This window comes from Hyperolius riggenbachi, chromosome 5, assembly GCF_040937935.1.
Source record: "Hyperolius riggenbachi isolate aHypRig1 chromosome 5, aHypRig1.pri, whole genome shotgun sequence".
Lineage (NCBI taxonomy): Eukaryota > Metazoa > Chordata > Amphibia > Anura > Hyperoliidae > Hyperolius > Hyperolius riggenbachi.
The window spans coordinates 27,410,839-27,437,045 of record NC_090650.1 but is presented as its reverse complement, the minus strand read 5'-3'; the positions used below and the strand labels follow the sequence as shown (position 1 = coordinate 27,437,045).

General features: G+C 47.0%; 1 protein-coding gene across 5 annotated transcripts in view; it reads right to left on the bottom strand.

The window, feature by feature from the left end:
- The window catches only part of SMARCD3 (SWI/SNF related, matrix associated, actin dependent regulator of chromatin, subfamily d, member 3), a 132,452-nt gene that overhangs the window by 36,388 nt on the left and 69,857 nt on the right, over positions 1-26,207 (bottom strand). The window contains exon 1 of one of the 5 annotated variants that reach the window (XM_068235238.1): positions 25,051-25,178. The exons of the other annotated variants lie outside the window; for them this stretch is intronic. Coding sequence (XP_068091339.1) covers positions 25,051-25,062 — 12 coding nt within the window. The 5' untranslated portion in view covers positions 25,063-25,178. Of the gene's footprint in view, positions 1-25,050; positions 25,179-26,207 lie in introns of those variants that run through there. 5 annotated transcript variants of the gene reach the window in all.

The following is a 26,207-nucleotide window of genomic DNA, read 5'->3' as shown; positions in this document are numbered from 1 at the left end:
TTAGTAGCAACTTCTTTGTTTACCGTTATCAAAATACATTCAAACTTTACTGACAACTGACAGCTGACTGAGCCATGAGGAGTGGGGAAATTCCCCTCACACTTTATCAGTTAGCTCTATGTGTAGCTCTGTGTGTGACAGAGAGAGAGAGCTCCCAACTGCTGCAGCTTCTGTGTCCTGTGTTTCTGACTGACCTGTCTGAAGGAGCAGAGGAAATGCAACTAATTGTCACAGCTTTTCATACTGTTTTTGCTTTCAGAGTTTATGTTTGATATTTGCTTTCTGTAGTCTGATATGTACGGTAACTCTGACTGTGCATTGAAGCAGACACCCCTTCTGCAATTGATTTGTCCCAATATAGCTAAATCCTACCCTCAATAAAATTACAGCTTTTGCCTCTGATATTTAACATGAAAAGTAGGAAAATGTTTACACAGCTACTTAGACATTATTTGCACACTGTCATTTTAGAACACTTGGGTATCCATAGTACCCTTTTAAATAGAAGATGAAAATTATCTCCTAGGAGAAAACTCAGGAGAAAAAGTCAACTGGATCAGGCTCCTTGGCCCGTATGCAATTCACTTTTTCTCTCAGGAGAGAGTTTTCTCTCAGGAGATAATTTTTCCGCCTTGTATTTTAAAACAATTTTCAGCATTTTGCAATTGAAAGAATACCAAATTAGCACAACGTATGTGCAAAGGTACTATCATCAAATTATTGAAACTGCTTGTTTCTTAAAGTGAACCAGAGATGAAGCACCCTCACGTATTTTACCATATATATCAGTGGGAGCATTAGAGAAAACACCTACTCTGCTCTCTGTTTCATTCTTCACTGCTCAGCCTGCTTGTTATCAGCCCTGATAAAATCCCTGACTGAGCATTCAGTCTGGCTTTGCTCAGGAATCTTTATAGCTGAGTCTGTGTTCTCTGATGTCTTTTCAAGCCCAAGCCTGCCCCCTTCTGGCTCTGCTCAAGAATCATTATAGCTGAGGCATTATAGCAAAACCAGACTGAATGCTCAGTCGGGGATTTTATCAGGGCCGATAACAAGCAGGCTGAACAGTGAAGAATGAAACAGAGAGCAGGGTAGGTGTTTTCTCTAATGTACTCACTGATATATATGGTAAAATACATGAGGGTGCTTCGTCTCTGGTTTACTTTAAGGAACAAGCAGTTTCAATACTGACACACTCACTCATAATATAGAAAACTGTTTGAAAACATGCCATTACAGTAAATCAAAATGTTCCTAAAGACATATACAGAGGAGTGAATAGTACCATAGACCAGGGGTCCCCAAACTTTTTCAGTCAAGGGCCGGGTCAACATACTTCAGACTGCTGGGGGCCAAAACATACATAAAATAATCTTGAAAAACATTACATTGAATCTAGGTATTAATTCCCCCAATCATGCCCGGAGGAGACCTCTCAGCAGCAGCCATTCAGTCATGCGGCGCCCGAAGAACATCTTTTTGCACCAGACAGTGAAGCATATCCAGGTGACAGCCTGCCGTCCAATTGGACAGCAGAGTCACCTGATGCAGAATTGCATTGGAAGCAAGCAAATGACTGCTCGCTGCCTTCTACAGTATGAGGATGGGTGGTGCCAGCACTGCTATTCTATATGCTGGCCGCCAATATTTAAAGGTGCAGTGAGCTGCATCTATAAGTTATACATTTTGTTTTTGCGGGGCCAGTGAAAAAGCCTCAGGGGGCCGCATTCGGCCCACGGGCCTTAGTTTGAGGACCACTGCCATAGACTGTGCTTCAAACCATTCCAAATACATGATATTATATATATATATATATATATATATATATATATATATACATACATACATACATACATACACACATATATATATATATATATATATATATATATACACATACAGAGGCGTATCTAGGGGGGTACAGGCATAGCTCATGCCATGGCTGCCTCTGTGCCTTCCCGTCACTCAGGCCTCTCAAATCAGATTCATTCTGATATCAGGGGAACGTGGCTACTTAATTATGTACGGTGCATTTGGCTTGGTGTTAGAAAACAGGACAGAGAGGGAATAAGAATAAGAAGAGATAATTCCAAAACTGACTTCAGCAGTGTCCAGAGCGAAAACCACAGGCAACCATAACACATGCAAGAAAGGATGTTATGCTTACAGGGGAAGGGGCTCTAACTGAGGGTGGGGTGGAGGGGCGGTGCAATTTCAGTGTTTGCCATAGGCTCTATAACGCACGCACACACGCACACACACACACACACACACAGCTACACACAGCCACACACACACTAGAGACTACTGGACTGCATTGTGGGTCAAGCAATGGTTGAAGTACATATCAATCAACGGAAAGCCCATTAAGGTATTATGCTTGGTGTCCTTTTATACCAGTACGTCAGAATACATTGAACAGCAGCTAAAGAGGAACTTTACAGAATATAGCTTACAGAGAGTAAAAAAAAGTAGGCTACTTGATTCAGGGGGCTGAGCGGATCAAGTAGCCTTAAAAACCGCCGCTCCTGTGCCCACTTTCACGACCTCTGGATCACAGCACTGGAAAGAGGGATTCATTCTCTAATCAGCGTGCAGGGAGGCGGGGGAGCGGCAGGGGGCGCGGCCAGGAAGAGAAAGCTGCCCAATGAAAGCTATGGAGACCCTGTAGGAACGTCCCTGGCAGGCGTTTTGAACAGGGAATTTCTCTCCCTGTGTTTACCTCTGAGATGGCGACAAATAATGTCACTAATCTCAGGGGCTATAGTGCGGTGGTGGGGGGCAGAGAGCGGTGATGTGGGGGCACAGAGGCATGTCATGAGGCAAAGAACATGCCTCTGTGTCCCATATGCCTCCCAAGAACCACCTCGGGTTCTCTAACTTGCTTATTTTTTACAATATTCATTTACAGATTATTTCTCCCTGATTATCTCCCTTATTTACATTCTGAAATGTGACAGCTTTAGTTCTGCCAGGTGATCTGTACGGAATGTTCATTACTGACAGTTCTATGCACAGAGGGAGGTACTGCTTGCTTGGCAGTTGGAAAAAGCTGTTATTTTCCACAATGCAACAATGTTCACAGACAACAAACTGTCAGGACCATGGTCATGACATCACGCTGTGGGAGGGGTTTCACTACAATATCAGCCATACAGACCCCTACCCCCCCCCCACGACAATCTAATTGAGAAAAGGTAAACATTTCTCATGGGAAAGGGGGTATCATCTACTGATTGGGATGAAGTTCAATCCCTGGTTACAGTTCCTCTCCAAGGAGATTAGATCATATGTACCCTTCAGCTGTTTATAAAAAACAGTTACCCTTGACTGGGCATGTGCATCTGGGCTGTGCATGCCCAGTAGAATGAATCGCTTGTGCATGGAGGAAAAAAAATCTGTCTATGAGCAACTTTGTTCTACTGGGCATGAGCAGGCCGTACTGGAGCATGCCCAGTACAGATGAGCTTATCCACAGCTTGGGGTGCGTCCAGAAGATGAAGAGGGACCCCGAGGGTGGAACGGTGAGCTCTAGGAGGGTCTGGGAAACTTTTGGACCACCCAGAGGCTTCCAACCGTTGAGGTAAGTAACTTTTCCATATTCCCCACTTCAGGTTCCCTTTAAGCCCTATGAAATGTATTTAATCAATTTCTTACATAAAGAAGTTTATTCTTATATCTGATCATCTAATCATCTGTCGGTTGCAGCCCTGCATCCACCCCTCACAGCTGCTGCATGAATGCAACCCGGGACATTGTTTCTTGCTGGTTATGATTATAATGTTGTGTTCAAGAGAGCTTCAACTCAGATGTAAATACAGATGGCCTGTTTTGTCTTCCATCTCCCGCTGTTCAAGCATCTATTGAAACTGCTGATTATGTCTGCCATATCAGATGTTTGACAGACAAGACAAATATCTGCCATATCAGATGTTTGACAGACAAGACAAATATCTGCCATATCAGATGTTTGACAGACAAGACAAATATCTGCCATATCAGATGTTTGACAGACAAGACAAATATCTGCCATATCAGATGTTTACAAAGGGTAACAAAAAGAGCCCCCATACTAGCATTAGTTTAGGAGGTGACTTCTTAAAGTGCACCTGAGAAGGGGGGGAGGGGAAATATACATACCTGAGCTTCCTCCAGGCTTATCGCTCCCTCCTCCTCCTCCTCCAACTACTGGGTCATCTGTAACTGGCCCCAAAAAGTCCCCCTGCCATAGCAGTCAGCTGACACAACTCAGGGATCAAATTACAACTTGTGATTAGTCACATATGGAGGGAATTAGGGCTTGTACACACTGCCGCGCTTGCGTTGCGTTTTTAAAAACGCAAGGTCTTTTGAAAAAGAATGAAAATCGTGATGACTTGTACACACTGGTGCGATGCGTTTTTAAAAAACGCAAACGCAGTGTCTGCTGCGCTTTTTTAAGCGCAGCGCATGAAAAACGCATTAAAAACGCATGCGCTTGCATTTTTGCCTGCGTTTTTCAGAAGTCAGTATCCCAGAAGACTCTGCAATGTCCTGATTCCTGTTGAAATGTAAACTAGACAAAAAACAAAGGATTCTTTAGCCAATCAGCAATTACAAGAAAAACGCAAACGCACAAAAAACGCAGGCAAAAGCGCATGCGTTTTTAAAACTACAGGCACTTTAAAAACGCATGCGCTTGCGTTTTTGCCTGCGTTTTTCAGTGTGTACAGGCTAAACTCTCTAAATACATACAGGGTGCATTTCTCTATATTTTCCTTCTGTCCTGTGCAAGAGTTCAGTAAATAACAGCTATAGGGTTTCTTTTATTCACAGAGGCCCTGAAAATAACAAGGGGAGGTGTAAATAAAGTGCTATAGAGGAAAGATCTCTTTGCCTAATCAGTGGGTCTGTTAGTAAACCCCTTCTCTGGAGCCATGGCAGGGCATCTGATTATACGGAGCCTCAAGGTTGGGTTTAGTGTTGGGCGAACATCTAGATGTTCGGGTTCGGGCCGAACAGGCCGAACATGGCCGCGATGTTCGGGTGTTCGACCCGAACTCCGAACATAATGGAAGTCAATGGGGACCCGAACTTTTGTGCTTTGTAAAGCCTCCTTATATGCTACATACCCCAAATTTACAGGGTATGTGCACCTTGGGAGTGGGTACAAGAGGAAAAAAAAATTTAGCAAAAAGAGCTTATAGTTTTTGAGAAAATCGATTTTAAAGTTTCAAAGGGAAAACTGTCTTTTAAATGCGGGAAATGTCTGTTTTCTTTGCACAGGTAACATGCTTTTTGTCGGCATGCAGTCATAAATGTAATACATATAAGAGGTTCCAGGAAAAGGGACCGGTAATGCTAACCCAGCAGCAGCACACGTGATGGAACAGGAGGAGGGTGGCGCAGGAGGAGAAGGCCACGCTTTGAGACACAACAACCCAGGCCTTGCATGAGGACAAGAAGCGTGCGGATAGCATGCTTTGTACCACCATGCAGTCATAAATGTAATAAAGATAAGTGGTTCAATAAACAGGGACCACGCGGCAACGCTAACCCAGCAGCAGCACACGTGATGGAACAGGAGGAGGCGCAGGAGGAGAAGGCCACGCTTTGTGAGACACAACAACCCAGGCCTTGCATGAGGACAAAAAGCGTGCGGATAGCATGCTTTGTACCGCCATGTAGTCATAAATGTAATAAAGATAAGAGGTTCAATAAACAGGGACCACGCGGCAACGCTAACCCAGCAGCAGCAGCAGCAGCAGCACACGTGATGGAACAGGAGGAGGCGCAGGAGGAGAAGGCCACGCTTTGTGAGACACAACAACCCAGGCCTTGCATGAGGACAAAAAGCGTGCGGATATAGCAGCAATGCTTTTTGCCGCCATGCAGTCATAAATGTAATACAGATGAGAGGTTCAATAAACAGGGACCGGAAACGCTAAACCATCCCAGATGTTCATCGGTCATGTTACTTGGTTGGGGTCCAGGAGTGTTGCGTAGTCGTTTCCAATCCAGGATTGATTCATTTTAATTTGAGTCAGACGGTCTGCATTTTCTGTGGAGAGGCGGATACGCCGATCTGTGATGATGCCTCCGGCAGCACTGAAACAGCGTTCCGACATAACGCTGGCTGCCGGGCAAGCCAGCACCTCTATTGCGTACATTGCCAGTTCGTGCCAGGTGTCTAGCTTCATGCCCGGTTTCAGGTCCAGCGGTGCCAGCCACAAATCCGTCTGTTCCTTTATTCCCCTCCAAATTTCCTCCCCTGTGTGCTGCTTATCCCCAAGGCAGATCAGCTTCAGCAACGCTTGCTGACGCATGCCAACAGCTGTGCTGCACTGCTTCCACGATCCTACTGCTGCTGGTGCTGGGTTAGCATTTCCGGATGAGGTACAGCTTTGAGATGCGTTGGAGGAGAAGGAGTCAGAGAGGTAGGTGCTGCTGTTGTTATCCAGCTGTTTGCGGCGTGGGCAACACCCGCGCCGTAGCAGGTGAGGAATCGCTGCCAGGCTCCACAAGGTTCACCCAGTGCGCGGTAAGGGAGATGTATCGACCCTGGCCGAACGCACTCGTCCAGGTGTCAGTGGTGAGGTGAACCTTGCAGGCAACGGCATTCTTCAAGCTTCGGGTTATTTAGCTGACCACGTGCTCATGCAACTCAGGCACTGCAGAGCGCGCAAAGTGGTAGCGGCTGGGAACCACGTAACGTGGGATGGCCACTGACATCATGCCCTTGAAGCTGTTTGTCTCCACCACTCGATATGGCAGCATTTCGCAGGCCAGAAGCTTGGCTATGCTGGCTGGCTGTTACTGCCACGGCCCGGGGGTCATTTGCTGGCAATTTCCTCTTGTGCTCAAACATCTCAGAAACAGACAACTCAACCGTAGCGCTGCACACCGAAGGGCTGTTGGTTGTTGTGTTTGATGAACACTGGGAGACCTCAAGAGCACTAGTCCGGAAAGTGACAGTGTCAGCATCGTCTGATGTTTGTGAATGTTGTGAACCACGCAATGGCTGGGCTACTGCTGCTGCTGAGGCGGGTCTGGTGGTGAGTCTGGTGAACCCAAGGGAGGCAGTGTTGCTGGTGGTACCCTGTCCTGCCGCGTTTGCCCACAGAGTGGGATGTTTGGATAGAATGTGGCGGCTCATGCTGGTGGTGGAGAGGTTGTTAATACTTTTCCCCCTGCTCAGGCGGGTCTTGCACACCTTGCAAATCGCCATGGTAACATCCTCAGTGCAGTCTTCAAAGAAAGCCCAGACTTTAACTGGCTGAGGACTCGGACCTCGTGCGTGATGTGCTGGTGCTGCTTAACCCACTGCTGGACGCTTGAGAGGTCATCCAAGTAATTATCTGGTCCTGTTCTTTTGGATCTGTGAGGGTTGTTGTCCTGGACAACATGGGCAGTATTGAGTGGGTTTTCTTGGGTGCTCCCCTGTGGCCTGTACGTGAACCGTCAGGGGAAACACCTCTTCCCTTGCCCCTCCCTCTTTCACCGGATTTCTTCCTCATTTCACTTATCCTTAAAGTACACGCTGACTGGCAGCAGTACAGTGGCAGTACAGAAATGCTATACAGTGGTGGGTGAGCGGTGTACCACTATTGTCAGCAGTGACACAGAGCACAATGCTATACAGTGGCGGGTGAGCGGTGTACTACTGTTCCCAGCAGACACAGAGTGGAAGTAAACACAATGCTATATAGTGTGGCTGAGCCGTGTACACAGAGTGGCATTAAACACAATGCTATATAGTCTGCTATATAGTCACCCCGAACAGGGTGATGTTCTGCAGAACCCGAACAGTGGCAAACACTGTTCGCCCAACACTACTGGGAGGGAACGCAGATTTTAGTACCTAAACACACGATACAACATGTTTTCCGGGGTCGGACTCTGAGGCACATACAGATGGTCCCGATCATCATCCTCATCATACAACTCTTCTCCTGAGTCTGACCCACCCACCACCTCTGCCACCCCAACATCCCCAGACACAGACCCCTCATCGTCCTCAACATTAACTTGGGATGCTGGCCTGAGCCAGACCTCCTCCTCCACATCAGGCCCCATCATCTCCTCAATGGCAGCCCTCATTAATCGCTCTGGCGACGGACTGATGGACACAACGTTCTCCTCCGGGGAGGGCTGCTGCTGACCACTGGCTGCTGGGGTGGATGTTATAGCTTGCGTGGGGCGTTGGCTGTTGCTGTTGTTGGGAGTGCTGCTCACAGCGGAGGTCTCTGGGGAACTCATGTTGAGCTCATATAGTGGTTGACGGTGAGTGGAGTATTACTGATCCCAGCAATATACACACTGACTGGCAGAGTACGCAATGCTATATAGTGTGGCTGAGCGAGGTACACAGAGTGGCAGTAAACAGAATGCTATATAGTGTGGCTGAGCGAGCGGTGTACCACTATTCCCAGCAGACACAGAACAGTGAACAGAATGCTATATAGTGTGGCTGAGCGAGCGGTGTACCACTATTCCCAGCAGACACAGAACAGTGAACAGAATGCTATATAGTGTGGATGAGCGAGCGGTGTACCACTATTCCCAGCAGACACAGAACAGTAAACAGAATGCTATATAGTGTGGCTGAGCGAGCGGTGTACCACTATTCCCAGCAGACACAGAACAGTGAACAGAATGCTATATAGTGTGGCTGAGCGAGCGGTGTACCACTATTCCCAGCAGACACAGAACAGTGAACAGAATGCTATATAGTGTGGCTGAGCGAGCGGTGTACTACTGTTCCCAGCAGACACAGAACAGTACACAGAATGCTATATAGTGTGGCTGAACGAGCGGTGTACTACTGTTCCCAGCAGACACAGAACAGTACACAGAATGCTATATAGTGTGGCTGAACGAGCGGTGTACCACTATTCCAAGCAGACACAGAACAGTGAACAGAATGCTATATAGTGTGGCTGAGCGAGCGGTGTACCACTATTCCCAGCAGACACAGAGTGGCAGTAAACAGAATGCTATATAGTGTGGCTGAGCGAGGTACACAGAGTGGCAGTAAACAGAATGCTATATAGTGTGGCTGTGCAAGCGGTGTACTACTATTCCCAGCAGACACAGAGTGGCAGTAAACAGAATGCTATATAGTGTGGCTGAGCGAGGTACACAGAGTGGCAGTAAACAGAATGCTGAGCGAGCGGTGTACTACTATTCCCAGCAGCGACACACAATGACTGGGGGGGACCCTGGCTAGCGTGGCTGGAGCGCGAACTACCCTGCCTGCCTACCCAAAGCTAAACCCACAGACAAATGGCGGAGATATGACGTGGTTCGGGTATTTATTTACCCGAACCACGTGACAGTTCGGCCAATCAGAGCGCGTTCGGGTCCGAACCACGTGACCCGTTCGGCCAATCACAGCGCTAGCCGAACGTTCGGGGAACGTTCGGCCATGCGCTCTTAGTTCGGCCATATGGCCGAACGGTTTGGCCGAGCACCGTCAGGTGTTCGGCCGAACTCGAACATCACCCGAACAGGGTGATGTTCTGCAGAACCCGAACAGTGGCGAACACTGTTCGCCCAACACTAGTTGGGTTACATGGAGAGTATCCAGCTTATGTTCAGTGGACAAATATCATCTGCCTTCCCTGTAATGCTAAATGTAATCTCAGACATCAGCCAGTGCACAAACTACACTGGTAACATGCTGCCCTCTTGTGCTCGTTTTCAGGTATGACAACTGATGGGACCAGTCACCGGGAGAGATGGTCAGTGAGCTGCTCAGAATTCCAGCCTGCATGCAGATTTACTGCAGCTAGTAGGCAGCTTGGAACTGAACCCAAGAAATGCACGTTTTGTCAATTTTGATTGGTTGAGAACTACACACAGTTTGCATTTAATTTGCATGCATGCATGCATGAGTAATTGGTTCCTGCCTTTCACAGGAGGCAGCAGTAGCTGTGGTTAATAGGGATTATCAATGAGATGCAAATTGTTCCAAAAATTATGCACATTTTTATGCAAATGTATGCAGTTTGAAAATGGCCCAATCAATTTAAAACCAGGTTTAAATTGATTGGTCCATTTTCAAGCTGCATATATTTGCATAAAAAAAATGTGCATAAATTTGCATCAACTCAGAACAATTTGCACATCTGTGATCATCCCTACTGGTTAAGGGCACTGACAGTAGACCTGGGTTGAAATCTCAGCTCTTCCTGTTAAGTAAGCCAGCACCTATTCATTAAGGAGACCTTGGGCAAGAATCCCAAACACTGCTACTGCCTATAGAGAGTGCTCTAGTGGCAGTAGTTCTGGTGCTTTGAGTTCTCCAGAAGAAAAGCGCAATATAAGTGTTCTTTGTCTTGTCTACTAAAATGCTTGTTCGTGCTCTCATCATATCCCCTCTTGTCTATTGTAACACCCTTCGCTGTGGTCTACCAGAAAACAGCCCGGCACCTCTCCAGTCCCATCTGAACTCTGCTGCTCTTCTGATGCTGCCCCTCTCTGCCAATCTATCCACTGGCTACCTGTTACCCAAAGGGGCAACTCCTCATCCTATCATACAAAAGAGGAACAGTCACGAAAATCTTAAAATTTAAAACACATAGAAATAAGAAGTACATTTCTCCCAGAGTAAAATGAGCCATAAATTACTTCTCTCCTATGTTGCTGTCACTTACAGTAGGTAATAGAAATCTGACATTACCGACAGGTTTTGGGCTAGTTCATCTCTTCATGGGGGATTCTCAGCATGGCCTATATTCTTTATAAAGACATTCTCTGAAAATGATTAATACAAGGATGATGGCCAGCCTCCTTACTCGCTGCACAGTATTTTGGCAACTGCTATTCACTAAATGCTTTTAAAAATAAAGAAAACCCTGAGAACCCCCCTATGAGAAGATGGACTAGTCCAAAATCTGTCAGATTTCTACTACTTACTGTAAGTGACAGTAACATAGGAGAAAAGTAATTTATGGCTCATTTTACTCTGGAAGAAATGTACTTCTTATTTGTATAAGTTTTAAATTTTAAAATTTTTCGCGACAGTTCTGCATACAAAGCACCCCCGGCACTGCATGTGACTCTGCTGCTCTCTCAGCTCCACGTCATCATTGCTGGGGGGCACAAGTCAATGCAACTATTGCTGTTCTCCGATCACCACATTGCTGGGGGGAGGTGCTGGGAACAAGGACACACTGGGGGGGAGGGGGGGGGTGTAGGAATCTACAGGGAAGTCATCACATAACATCAGGATCACCACTATACACTCTAATGAACAGCCTGCTCACAATGTGGGGGTGACTCGGGTATAAGCCGGGGGTAGCATTTAAGCACATTTTTTTGTGCTGGAAAATTTGGCTTATATGCGAGTCTATACGGTACACGTCTGCCTATGTAAACAGGCACAGAATCCCTCCTTCATATTGCTCCCCCCCACCTTATATATCTGAAAATAAATGTGGCACATCAGTATTTTCACTGCAATCCCCTCCACATTCTTCTCCTCCCCAAACATCACTGACATCCCTACGGCCTTCTTCCCCTCTTATTGGCTTAACCACTTCACCCAAAGCAGATTTCATCTGCCTACTTGTTCTGGTTATCACAAGATTTTAATGATATCCCTAGTACAAAGTATGGTGACAATATAGTATTTGGAGATAAAGGTGTATTTTTTCTATGGTGGTTTTTTTCTCACTCATCGCACGTGCACGGGAAAGCACGAGCACGCACAGGAGCGCACACGTGCACGCACACTCACGGGAGCGTGCACAGCGGCAGCAGCACTGTTTGACTTATAAAAACGTCCTGGAACCGTTAAGAGGCTCTAGCAGGACTTTTTTTTTTATAAGTCTGGTTGTCATTAAGTGGTTAATGCCTCCTGCGCGTGACTCCATATTTACTAGTGTTCCTAAAAATCCAGGCATACATTCAAAAACACGGCTTTATAAACCACCTACGGCCTATTCATACCATATAAAACAAATTGCAAACTGCTTTTTTTTTCTTTTTGTTTCCTACGTCTTGGCAAGCTGCCCAACAGAGGAACTGAAACGTTCAAGGGTGTAAAAAAGCAGCAGTTCATAAATACTACCATGTAAAGGCTCAAACCCACCGAACAATTTTTCACGAACGATTTTGCACAATGAACGTTTTGTTTTACGATATCCTGCAACATTAATGAAAATTTGTTCACAAAATTTGACGACTTAGGCTACATACCAACACTGTATTAAAGAGAAACAGAGATGAACGACCAAATAGATCTATACATACCTTGGGCTTCCTCCAGCCCCATCAGCATGGATCGCTTCCACGCCGCTGTCCTCCGCTGCCTCTATACCGGGTCCCATCACTTTGGCCAGTCAGGGCCAGTCGACGCAAGCGCAGTGCGCTCCCTCCGTACTGCTCAGGCACATGCCTAAAGCAGCCGCCGGCGAGACGGAAGGAGTCCCTGTGGATGCGTACAACTGGCAGCGTCCAGTGGAAGTGACGGGACCCAGTAGCGGCGATAGAGGCAGCGGAGGACGGCGGGGTGGGAGCGATCCATGCTGATGGGGATGGAGGAAGCCCCAGGTATGTATAAAAAAAAAATTATTTTCCGTCTATGGTTCCCTTTAAGTTTGGTTGAGGGAGTGTACAGGAGCCCTCTTGAGCAGGGCCAGTGCAATGACAGCTTTTGCCGCCCTATTGCTGCCTATGCCACTGCGCTGCGCCTCATCACGCGCATGCACAGTATATTCTCAATTACAGATCACCTGAAAGCGGATCCGAGATGAAAAACTAACTATAACAAGTAACTTGTCTATATATCTTATGTACAGTTTAGATGGTTTAAACAGCAAATCTGTCTGCATACTGCTTTAATAGAATATGATTATTTCTTCCTGTGATACGACAGCAGCCATGTTGTTTGTAAACATTAAACAGAGGCAGGCTTATCTGCACCATCAGCACTCAGACTGAAAAAACCTAATCCCCCCTCCTCCTCCCCTCTGCCTCTGAAATCTCTGGCTAGTAACACCTCCCCATCCTCCTGCCCAGACTGAGCTCCCATGAGCTCTTGCTACTGCCAAGGCTTTCTGAAAACTGTGGGTGGGGCTTATTTAGTTTATAGGGAATTAGAGTATTAAAACAAAAACAAAAAAGTATTTGGCTTGAGGAATGCCCTATAAACTATAGGAAAGGAACACAAAATGAGTAAAAGTTCATCTCGGATCCACTTTAAATGAAGAAGGTAACTTTGGCGCACAGCGGAGAGTGCCGAAGCTGGGCGTCTTCATAGCAGCAATGCTATGATGCACGCCCTGCGCAAGAGTAATTCAGGAATCCAGCAATCACCAGACCTCGAATTACATCTCTCTCTGAGTAGCTACAACTCAAAGTGGGAATAATATTTACCTCCGCTGGGGAGTTTAGCGGCAGCAGGGAAAGCCGTCATTTAGCTCATCCTCTTTTTTTTTTTTTTTTTTTAAGACAAACTAGACTTTCATTGTATGTCATTTTTTCCTCAAATAATTTTTAATGGGAAAAAAAAAAGAGTAAAATAAATAAATAAAAAACACATTATTCCTCAGTTTTAGCAATTCCGGTTTAAAAATAAAAAGGGCTACTGTAGATAAAAACATACATTTTGTTTGAGTATTTCTACCGTTTATCACATAACTTAAATTACCATATTTTTCGGACTATAAGACACTCCTGATCATAGGACACACCTAGGTTTAGAAGACAAAAACCAGGGGGAAAAAATATACTAAACCTGGTGCATCCATGGTGAAGGGTCATCTTGTGGATTATGCCCCCTTTGTACCTCATGCCCCCTTGTAACTCTTGTGTCTCCCTGTGTCCTCCCCTGCCCCCTTGTGTCCTCCTTGTGTCTTCCTCTATGCCCCTTTTTGTCCCCCTTGTGTCCTCCTCTATGTCCCTTTGTGTCCCCTGTCCTTCTCTGCATGTGCACAGTACAGGGACTCCCCGACATTGCGGCGGGTTGGAGGTTAGGTATTGGAAGGCATTCGTAAGTCAGAAACTCCCTACATTTAGACTATAAGATGCAGTGACTTATTCCCCCTGCTTTTGGGGGAGAAAAAAATGAGTCTTATAGTTCAAAAAATACAGTATGTTCCTATCACAATTTATGATAAATATATTTGATTCAGAAATAATGCTACAGTGTGCATTTTTCACTATGAACTGAGAAAATAAAAGTATTTTTAATGGTAAAAAAAATCAATCTTATTGGTCCAGGGAACATATATTCCCTTTCACCAATTATAGCTGCATCAGATAGTGCCAGAGTAGTGCACAAGAGCAAGCCCCATGATGCACAGCTATGCTTCTGCTACAAGACGTATATCTACATCCTCGTGGCTTTGATGAAGTCACAGAGGATGTAGATATACTGTAGTGGTGGATAAAGTGGTTACATTGTAGGCCTCCTACACACCCCAAATTTTGAGTTTATGGAGGGGACTCCCCAATCTAGCTCTGTGCAAATTTGCAGTCCCCGAACCCTGCTGGTTCACAAGAGGCTACGCTAGAAGTTTCAGGAGGCCAAAGCCACTATGGAGCTTAGACCTGGAGAGGTACCTGGAGTTGATTTTGTGGCGTTTCCCTTGCCAGTTACATTTCAATAAGTTGCAATTTGAGAATGTTCTTTCTGTGGATATCAACACAAAGTGCTCTAAAGAAGTACAGTATCTTAGGAAGAATATACATTTTTATGGCGCTAAAGCCCTTCTAATGACATTTTATAATCCTTTCAAGACTGGTGGAGAACATGCAGATTTCTTAAGAGTGGTTTATAATTCCCCAAATTACTTTTGTACTGGGGCACCATTGGAGCTTAAAGAGACTCCGTAACAAAAATTGCATCCTGTTTTTTATCATCCTACAAGTTCCAAAAGCTATTCTAATGTGCTCTGGCTTACTGCAGCACGTTCTACTATCACCATCTCTGTAACAAATCAACTTATCTCTCTCTTGTCAGACTTGTCAGCCTGTGTCTGGAAGGCTGCCAAGTTCTTCAGTGTTGTGGTTCTGTGATGCATCTCCCCCTCCAGGCCCCTCTCTGCACACTGCCTGTGTATTATTTAGATTAGGGCAGCTTCTCTCTTCTCTCTTATCTTTTACAAGCTGGATAAATCCTCCTCTGAGCTGGCTGGGCCTTCACATACTGAGGAATTACATACAGGCAGAGCTGTCTGCACTCTGCAGGAAGAAACAGCCTGACACTTCAGTGGAAGATAGCTGCAGGGGGAAAGAAACACACAAATGATCTCTTGAGATTCGAAAGGAAGGGTGTATACAGCCTGCTTGTGTATGAATGTATTTTCTATGTGTGGACATATTGTACATCAACCTACTTCCTGTTTTGGTGGCCATTTTGTTTGTTTATGAACAAACTTTTTAAAACTGTTTTTAACCACTTTTAATGCGGCGAGGAGCGGCGAAATTGTGACAGAGGGTAATAGGAGATGTCCCCTAACGCATTGGTATGTTTACTTTTGTGCGATTTTAACAATACAGATTCTCTTTAAACTGGCCCCGTTAAAGATCCAGCATTGGCGATGTACGACGCCCAACCAACCCTGAATGCATTGTTCTCCCACCCACCCCACCCCCTGGAAGCCACTCCATAGTGTGCAGCACGTCATGTCTCCTACCCCCCTACATAGCAACAAAACGCATGACATTATGAGTCTATACAGCATTGGGTCCCAATTTGTTGACCCAACGGTTTGAGCCCTGATCCCTGTCGGCAACAGTGATTAGAGGTGTGCAGATGGCCCTAGGCTTCAAGTGGTAGGGATAAGTTCCCCAACCTTTGTCCTAGGCTTTAAGCACCCTGACCTCTAAAGGACTGGTGGTTTTGCTAAAAACGCTGGATTTTAACCACTTTAACCACCACCACTACAGTATATCTACGCCCTCTGTGACTTCATCCAAGCCACGAGGACGTAGATAGCAGAAGCAGTGCTGGGCAGGATTGGGCTTGCTCCTGTGCACATTTCTGGCACTATCTGATGCAGCACTAATTGGTGAATAGGAATATATTGTTTCCTGAGCTAATGAGACTGATTTTTACCATTAAAATACTTTTATTTTCTCAGTTCATAGTGAAAAATACACTCTGTAGCATTATTTCAGAATCAAATATCTTCACCATAAATTGTGACAGGAACATAATCTAAGTTTTATGATAAGCGGTAAGAATAGCCAAACAAAATGTGTGTTTTTTATCTACAGTAGCACTTCTTATTTTTAACTGGAATTGGTAAAACTGAGAAATAATGTGTTTTTTTCTATTTTTTTTCCTTGTTTTCCCATTAAAATTCATAAAAAACAAAATTGTTCGAGGGGAGAAATGGCATACAATGAAAGCCTAGTTAGTCTTGAGAAAAACAATATATATTTCATTTCTGTGTCATAAGTAGGGATAAAGTTATTGCTGATTAAATAAGGACATAGCTAAACTGTCAAAAAACAGCTCTGGTCCATAAGTGGGAAACAAGGTCTGGATGCAGAGTGGCTAGCATTTAAATAAGATACAGATATTGGAATCAGGAAATTTGGGCTCCCGGGGCTAATGGACTATTTGGGCACTTCATAGGCACTGATGCAAAATATCGACTATTGGGCACCAAAGAAGAAATTATAAATTTATTTCAAAGTGTTCAGCTTCACATGAACAAGGCGTTCTTTTCCTCCGCTCCGGCCCACGTGGCGGTTATTGACAGCGCCGCTCGCGCAGGCGCAGTACAGGCCGACCTGGAGGTAGCCCTGGCGTCATAGACGGGGACCGGGACGGAGCTGCGGCGAAGGGCTGCGGGGAGAGCTGAGGCGAGGGACGTGCTGGGAGGTTGGGGCTGGAGGAAGCCCCTGGTAAGTAGCCCTTATTTTATTACATTTTCCCTGATGACCCCTTTAAGATTTGCAAGACTTTTCCACCTTTTCTGTATGTTTTTCATTTTTTTTTGTTAAAACGTATATCTAGAATCATTAAAATGAATCTCTGAGAGCTCTAAGTAGAAATGAAGGAATCCTGACTCTCTGAACAGCTGCATTGAGTTGAAAGTGAACCTGAGGAAAATGTTTAATTAAAGTTAAATACTTACCTTCCTAGAGGAAAACCTCTGAGTAGTCCTGAGACTGCCCCAGGGCTGGCCCTAGACTTTTTGCTGCCTGAGGCAAATTTTGAAAAAATTGCATGACTGCACTGTCCGCGCCAGTGCAGGAAGACACAGCCGCTTCTTCAGAGGCGCAGACTGGACTCACTCAGGTGCAGTGCAGCTGCACTCATATACAGAGGGAAGCATGGCAGAGAGAGTACATTGGCTTTGCTTAGAGAGTCTCAACACTGGATTGGTGGAGTCGAGGAGTATGGGGGCAATCCAGGGCCAGCCCGCTCATGAGGCGGGGTGAAACTTTTGCCTCAGGCGGCACATTTCTGGGGCGGCACCCGCCCGTCCGTGGGTGCAGAGAGCCGGCCGCCGAGCTGGAGGGGTAGCGGGCAGGACGGGGTTATTGGGCCTAGCGGCAGGGAGGGGGGGTCGGACCCCCCCCTCCCTCGCCTGGGTCCCCCGATCTGCGCTCCCCTCCAGCCTTAAATAGTTAAGAAGCAGCCGCTACTCGTAAGAGGCACAGGCGGGGAGGACTCACCTCTTACTCGCTCCAGCGTGCGCTCCACTGACGTCACTTCCTGCAATGCTGCAGGAATTATTGCCAATGCATACTACACCATATTGGGCTAGCTGTGTCCTTTGTCTCTTTATTATCTCAGAAGTTTACTTTCTCAGAAATCGTCCTAGAAATGGCTCAGCATGACCCAGTACAGACTCTGCTGCGAAGGGGCAACTCTGTCCTCCCATTGGAGGTACAGTACAAGCACTTGTCCTAGAATTATCCCAGCATGCCCTGGTACATTCTCTGCTGCACAGGAGCAGCTCTGTCCTCCCATTGGAGTTACAGTGCAAGCACTTGTCCTAGAAATGGCCCAGCATGCCCTGGTACAGTCTCTGCTGCAAAGAAGCAGCTCTGTCCTCCCATTGGAGGTACAGTACATGCACTTGTCCTAGAAATGGCCCAGCATGCCCTGGTACATTCTCTGCTGCACAGGAGCAGCTCTGTCCTTTCATTGGAGATACAGTACAAGCACTTGTCCTAGAAATATCCCAGCATGCCCTGGTACATTCTCTGCTGCATAGGAGCAGCTCTGTCCTCCCATTGGTGGTACAGTACAAGCACAGTCCTAGAAATATCCCAGCATGCCCTGGTACATTCTCTGCTGCACAGGAGCAGCTCTGTCCTCCCATTGGGTACAGTGCAAGCACTTGTCCTAGAAATGGCCCAGCATGCCCTGGTACATTCTCTGCTGCACAGGAGCAGCTCTGTCCTCCCATTGGCGGTACGGTACAGGACAAGAACTTGCACATACAGTGAACTACAAGATTAACTATACTAGAGTGACCATATTTTTGTGGGTCCAACCTGGGAGGAGGGGCGTGGGGGGGGGGGCGGCGCGCGCAGCGCGCCGCGGCGAAAAGTGGGAAGGAGTGAGGAGCACGCAGCGGCGAAGACTGGGGGAGGAAAAAATGGGCGTGGCCATGACATTGTATGGGCGGAGCTAACGTAATGATGTAACAGCGAGGCATAAGAAAGCAGTGTTTACGCCATGATGTGGACAAACGAGACTTTGTATCATGGGTGTGCAGAAACTGTGTGATGCTAATAGTATACCGTAACCACAAAGCAGCAAACATAGCCATCTATGACCATTAAATAATAAATGCAGTAACAGTTACCCCGGACACCAGAAAATAAACGCAATAGGCAACATGTCAGTATAAAATAAATGCAATGCGGGCAAACATGTCAGTACAAAATAAACGCAATGCGGGCAACATGTCAGTACAAAATAAACGCACTGCGGGCAAACATTTCACCAGAAAAGAAACGCACTGCGGCCAAACATTTCACCAGAAAAGAAACGCAATGCGGGCAAACATTTCGCCAGAAAAGAAACGCACTGCGGGCAAACATTTCACCAGAAAAGAAACAATGCGGGCAAACATTTCACCTGGAAAAGAAACAATGCGGGCAAACATTTCACCAGAAAAGAAACAATGCGGGCAAACATTTCACCTGGAAAAGAAACAATGCGGGCAAACATTTCACCTGGAAAAGAAACAATGCGGGCAAACATTTCACCTGGAAAAGAAACAATGCGGGCAAACATTTCACCTGGAAAAGAAACAATGCGGGCAAACATTTCACCTGGAAAAGAAAGCATTTACTCACCTGGCAGAAGTGTCCGGCCTCTGGCGCGCTGCTCCGTCCCGGGACCGTCTTCCTCCTCCTGCTCTTCTCTCCCGCGCTGACAGGGCTACCGCAAGATGGCGCCCGAAGCCCTGTACTAGTGACACAAATAGGTCTCCAGTACAGGGCTTCGGCAGCCATCTTGCCGTAGCCCTACTCGCCTGCCGGTGTCGGAAACAGACACCGGAAGACGAGGCTGGAGCGGGGCTGCGGGCAATGAACTGGCACGGCGTCTATAGACGCCGCTGCCAGTTCATTGAGGAGAGAGTGGCCAGAGTCCCGAGGCCGGGACGTCCCGCTGCTGAAAGCGGGACGTTTCCCGGGACCTCATTAAGCCTGGGACAGCGGACCCCGAATCCGGGACGTGTCCCGGGCAATCCGGGACGTCTGGTCTCTCTAGCTCTGACTGAAGTCAGACTGGATTAGCTGCATGCTTGTTTCAGGTGTGTCATTCAGCCACTTCTGCAGCCATAGAGAGCAACAAGGCTGCCAGGCAACTGGTATTGTTTAAAAGAAAAATCCATACCCCTCTCAGTTTAGGTTCCCTTTAAACAGCGGGGGGCGGGGCAGACTGCGACAGGAATCCAGTTGTTAGCCAATTCAATGCAGGCAGAAGACAGGGAGGGAGGGGAGCAGTAGCAGCAGGGCAGAGCAGGGCGGCGGTGGGCCGAGGACGGAACACTGATGTCACATACTCCCGCAGCTGGGACGTCCTGCATCTAAAAGTGGGACTTTTCCTGGGACCCAAGCCAGCCTGGGACAGGGGACCCCGAATCTGGGACCCGTCCCAGGTAATCTGGGACGTATGGTCACTCTAACTATACCTTAGGGATGCATAGTCAGGCTAGTCAAATTGCTGGTATAGTATTTAGGGCTCCTTAAAAACTGCAGCCATCACTGAATAGACAGCCATTCGCTTCCTGTGAGTGGCTGCGATACCTCTGCGGGCGGGACTTGCAGCATGTGCTTTGCAGCAGCAAGACCGCTGGTTTTACACTGACATATAACGCAAGCACCGCCCACTTTTCACTTTATCCAGAGTCAGTGTCACGTAGGTGCCAAAAAACCTGTTTAGTATAACAGAAATTTTATTATATGTGTGTTTACTATACCACACATTGCTCCCTTAGACTTATAATGGAGATTGGAATGGAAAGATTGGATTGGAATGGAGAGATAGTTTACTATACCTGAATGTTTACTATACCAGAGTTTATTATAATGAGATTATACTGTTAACTAGTCCAGTTGACCTTGCCCTAGTAACAGACTGTTGGTGCTTAGATTGTAGACCAGTAAGCTGGAAAACCTCTGGTTAGTGTAAAGCTGGCCATACACTGGCCCGATTTGCAGCCGTTTCGACAGCAGATTCGATCACTGGAATCGAATTTGCTGCCAATCGTTCGCGCTACACGCCGAATTTCGATCCATTTCGTCCGATCCCATCGATCGCTCCGTGCGTAAAATTACCGTCGATCGCCCGCGGGTAGGGAGCGCGTCGCTAGCGGCGTTCGAGTGCCCGACGACCGACGCAATAGAGCGGCAATACATTACCTGCTCCCCCGGCGCGACTGCCCCCGGTCACCGCTGCTCCGTCTCCGCTCTGGTCTCCGGCATGTTTCAGTTCCTCCTGCCCGGCAGGAAGTTTAAACAGTAGAGGGCGCTCTACTGTTTAAACTTCCTGCCAGGCAGGAAGAAGTTAAGCATGCCGGACCTGGAGACCAGAGCGGAGACGGAGCAGCGGTGACCGGGGGCAGTCACGCCGGCGGAGCAGGTAATGTATGCGGCGGAGGAGGGGAGCGGCGGCAGCAGCACCACCACCACAACAGATTGTGAACGGTTTCAGGCTGAAATCGGTTCACAATCTGTTTGCAGTAAAGGTAGATCAAGAAAGAGCGGATCTATCTGTTGGTCGAATCTGATGGCAAATCGACCAGTGTATGGCTACCTTAAGGCTGAGAGAGTGACTGTCACAAAACCCAAATGTAGCAAGAAATAGGGTCCACCAATAATACCCATGAAGCTGGTTGTGAATGTTCTGAATGATGAAGGAATGTTAGCGTTGGAAACACAAGGGGGGTGGGGGGAGGAAACACAGCATCACTGGTGGGATAGTAAGAGGGCAAACATCCAACTATTAACTCTACATTAAATGTCTCGTTAACACAAACATTTTAAGGGGTGGCAAACCTCTGTGTTTTACCTGCCTCAAAAAACACCAGCATGTCAACCTATAGACCCTTCACATGCATAAGGCAACATCATTGAGAATAGCCAAGAAGATGCTACATGCAGAGTTCACGTAGTAGCAATTGCCTTCAACCATGCTTGAGTGAATGGGGCCATGGTGTTTACCCCCAAAGGACGCTATGGAGTGGCTAAACACTTGGCTACCAGTAAGTTTACTAACACCTAGAAAACGCATTTCAAAAAGTCCAAGTAAACAAGGCCTTACTGTAACTGTGTCATGGAGGATGTCTCTCGCTGCTCAGGACAGGGGACCAGCAAATAAACAGCTGATATCACAGTCTAGCAGCTCTCAATGCTCGGCTGTGTGGCAAACTTGTAAAACAAAAACAGGAGAAGAGGAGAGCTCCGTAGTGTGATAACTTTTAATCAGTTAAAAATACGCAATATAAATGCCCTTACTATGAAGATGATAAAAACAAGCTTATATCTCGGCATGAAGCCCTGAAGGTATCGTCCAACGGGGTGCAACCTGGAAACTGCAGTGGCCAGAAGTTGGGATCAAGTTGGAAAGTGAACCCTGGGTGCCTGCCTTGGAACTTCTATGAGCTGGTGACATCACAACATGTTTCAGCGTATACAAGTCTTCGTCAGGACCTGACGAAGGCGTGGTTGCACCCAGTTGGATGATACCTTCAGGGCTTTATGCAGAGATTTGAGTTTGTTTTCATCATCTTCATAGTAAGTGCGTTTGTATTACGCATTTTTAACTGATTAAACATTTTCACACTATGGAGTGCTCCTCTTCATTGGTTTTCCATTTACATGTCTCCGATAGTCACTGTCTAACCCAAGAAATGTCAAGTATATACCCCAAGAACGTCTCATAAAGTTGGCGTCTCTTAAAAACAGCCTGTCATTGAGGATGCCTCAGTGGCAACAAATGCCAGTTTTGTGCGGCCGTTTCTTCTTGTTAAAGGCGGTTAAGCTGCCGTGAAATGAAATTCGAACAAAAGCAATAGAAATATTTCCATCTCCTGTGTCCCGTGTTCACTTTCGGGAAACAATAGAAATATACACTGCAGAGAATACCAATGATCTTTCTTAAAACTACTGTATTGCTTCCCAATTGGTTCCATAAAACTACTGAACCAAGCACAACTAGAAAACTATCATTTTCATTGTTAACTGTGTGGGCACCATTACAGTGTGTCAGAGTGAGATGAGGTCTCTTACAGTCCCAGTGTCAGGTTGGATGTCTCTTGCAGTCAGGGAGGTCTCTTGTAGTCTACCTGGAGGATTCTAGCAGGTAAGCTGGATGTCTTACAGTCAGGCAGGATGTCGCAGAAAGCTTCCGTTATCCTAAATCTTCATGTCTCTTAGGACTTGCTATCCGGGCAGATATCTCATGTGGTCAGCCTGGATGTGTCTTTCAGTCAAGTTGGATGTCTCTTGTATACAGGGTGGAGGTCTCATGCACAGGTTTATTGTCTCATGTGGTCAACCTTTACATACCGCATGCAATATCTCTTGTGGTCACAGTGATGCCAAGTGTGGACAGGCTGGATGTCTTTATTTGTCAGGACGGATGTGTTGCGTAAAGATAAGGTGCAGGTAACAGATAAGATGGATGGCTCTAGTGGTCTTGAGGGATGTCTCTGGTGGTCAGTATGGATGTCAGTGATGGTCAAGATAGAGGTTTTGTGCACACAGGATGAATGTCTCGTGCAGACAGGGTGGGGTGTCAGAATGGATGTCTCGCCTCACCCAAGGTGGATGTCTCATGTAGCCAGCATGGATGCCTCTAGTGGTCAGGGTGGGTGTCTTGTACACCCAGTATGGATGCCTCTAGTGGTCAGTGTGGGTGTCTTACACAACCAGGATGGATGCCTCTAGTGGTCAGTGTGGGTGTCTTACACAACCAGGATGGATGCCTCTAGTGGTCAGGGTGAATGTTTTGAGCAGACAAGGGAGGAGGTCTCATGCAGATAGGATGGATGCCTCAAGTGATCAGGATGGACATCACATGCGACAGGGTAGATGTCAGGGTGGATGTCTCATGTACCAAGGATAGATGTCTCTAGTGGTAACGGTGGATGTTTCAGACTGGATTTCTAATATGGTCAGGATAGATGTCTCGTGCAGACAGGGAGGATGTCTCGCGCAGACAGGGAGGATGTCTCGCGCAGACAGGGAGGATGTCTCGCGCAGACAGGGAGGATGTCTCGCGCAGACAGGGAGGATGTCTCGCGCAGACAGGGAGGATGTCTCGTGCAGACACAGTGGTTGTCTCGTGCAGACAGGGAGGATGTCTCGTGCAGACAGGGAGGATGTCTCGCGCAGACAGGGAGGATGTCTCGCGCAGACAGGGAGGATGTCTCGCGCAGACAGGGAGGATGTCTCGCGCAGACAGGGAGGATGTCTCGCGCAGACAGGGAGGATGTCTCACGCAGACAGGGAGGATGTCTCGCGCAGACAGGGTGGTTGTCTCGTGCAGACAGGGAGGATGTCTCGCGCAGACAGGGAGGATGTCTCGTGCAGAGTGGATGTCTCGTACAGCCCATGCAGACAGGGAGGATGTCTCGTGCAGACAGGGTGGTTGTCTCGTGCAGACAGGGAGGTTGTCTCGTGCAGACAGGGTGGTTGTCTCTAATTTTCAGGATAGATGTCTCATGCAGACGCAGTGGTTGTCTCATGCAGACAGGGTGTAAGTCTCTAGTGGTCAGGATTGATGTCTCGTGCAGACAGGGAGGATGTCTCATGCAGACAGGGAGGATGTCTCATGCAGACAGGGAAGATGTCTCATGCAGACAGGGAAGATGTCTCATGCAGACAGGGAAGATGTCTCATGCAGACAGGGTGGATGTCTCGTGCAGACAGGGTGGATGTCTCGTGCAGACAGGGTGGATGTCTCGTGCAGACAGGGTGGATGTCTCGTGCAGACAGGGTGGATGTCTCGTGCAGACAGGGTGGATGTCTCGTGCAGACAGTGAGGATGTCTCGTGCAGACAGGGGGAATGTCTCGTGCAGACAGGGTGGATGTCTCGTGCAGACAGGGTGGATGTGCAGACAGGGTGGATGTCTCGTGCAGACAGGGAGGATGTCTCGTGCAGACAGGGAGGATGTCTCGTGCAGACAGGGAGGATGTCTCGTGCAGACAGGGAGGATGTCTCATGCAGACAGGGAGGATGTCTCATGCAGACAGGGTGGATGTCTCATGCAGACAGGGTGGATGTCTCATGCAGACAGGGTAGATGTCTCATGCCAGCAGGGAGGGTGTCTCATAGAGTCAGCTTGGATAGATCTTGCAGACAGGGTAGATGGTTTATGCTGGCAGGATATATGTGTCGTGCAGGCAGGATGGTTGTCTCTAGTGGTCAGGATGGATGTCTCATGCAGACAGAGTGGATGTCTCGTGCAGACAGGGTGGATGTCTCGTGCAGACAGAGGGATGTCTCGTACAGTCAGTCTGGATAGATCTTGCAGACAGGGTGGATATCAGTCAGGCGGGATGGTCTCTTGCAGCCAGTGTCAGGGTGGGTGGGTGTCTCTTGTAATAAGGGAGGATGTCTCATGCAGGCTCACCTTTCTCTCCATGTGCCTCTGGGTTCTGGTTCGGTTGGTTCTGTTGGGTCAGGAGACATTGCCCATGCGCACTGCGAGGAACAGTCTGACAATAGACGGCTTCTCCATTGACAGCAGGGACTGTCTAACAACCTCCTAACATTCTGTGCAGCCGCCTCAGGGATCGTCTGACAATATCCATCAGTTCTGGGCACAGGCTCCAGGGACAGGCAGACAATATACAACACTGTGTCAGATGGTTACAGAGTAGTACGCTAGTAGCCAAAATTGCTTTTCTCTTCTCTGTGGAGGATGTTTTATAGCCTAGGTTCTCAGCATGTGGTACATATACCTCTGGGGATAATTGGGTTGGTATAAAACCTCATACACACGGTACAACTTTTCATCAGATCGACCAGTGATCTGATAAGAAATTGCATCGTGTGTAGATGTCCAAATTGTTTCCAATCGATTTTGCGATTGATTTTGCGTTGATAAGTACCCAAAATCGATCGGACCGGAAAATTATCTAATAGATCTGTCAATCTGATGGAAAATTGTACCATGTGTACCCAGCTTTACAGGGCACTTGTACTTAGCATAGTCAATCTATCACATTGAATTTTGGGTTTAAAAAAATGCTAAATCATGTATAAGGGCCCATTCACACCAGGGATCGTAAAACGCTAGCAAAATCGATAACGTTATGTGACAGGAATTTTTTTCGCAATTGAAGGGTACAATGGCGAAAAATTGGCAAATTTAAAATATGTGCAAACATATACAAGATGTACGTTTTTTTCCACAGTAAAATGAGCCATACTTTTCTCCTATGCTGCTGTCACTTATAGTAGGTAGTAGAAATCTGACAGAAGTGACAGGTTTTGGACTAGTCCATCTCTTCATGGGGGATTCTCAGGGATTTATTTATTTTCAAAAGCACTTAGGTGAGCTACAAACAGCAAATCAGATTTCACCCATTCAAGTCAATGGAACAAATGTAAAAGGCTGCCATTCTCACAGTAATCAAGCCAGAGTCTCCACACTTGGCACAGTTGGTCACTTGGTGACTGAGGGTACAAATCCAGGAAAAGTGGGCGGAACATAAAACAGCCAATCAAATTTCAGCCATTCATTTTAAATGGGAAAATGTAAACTGCAGCCATTCTTAAGGTCCG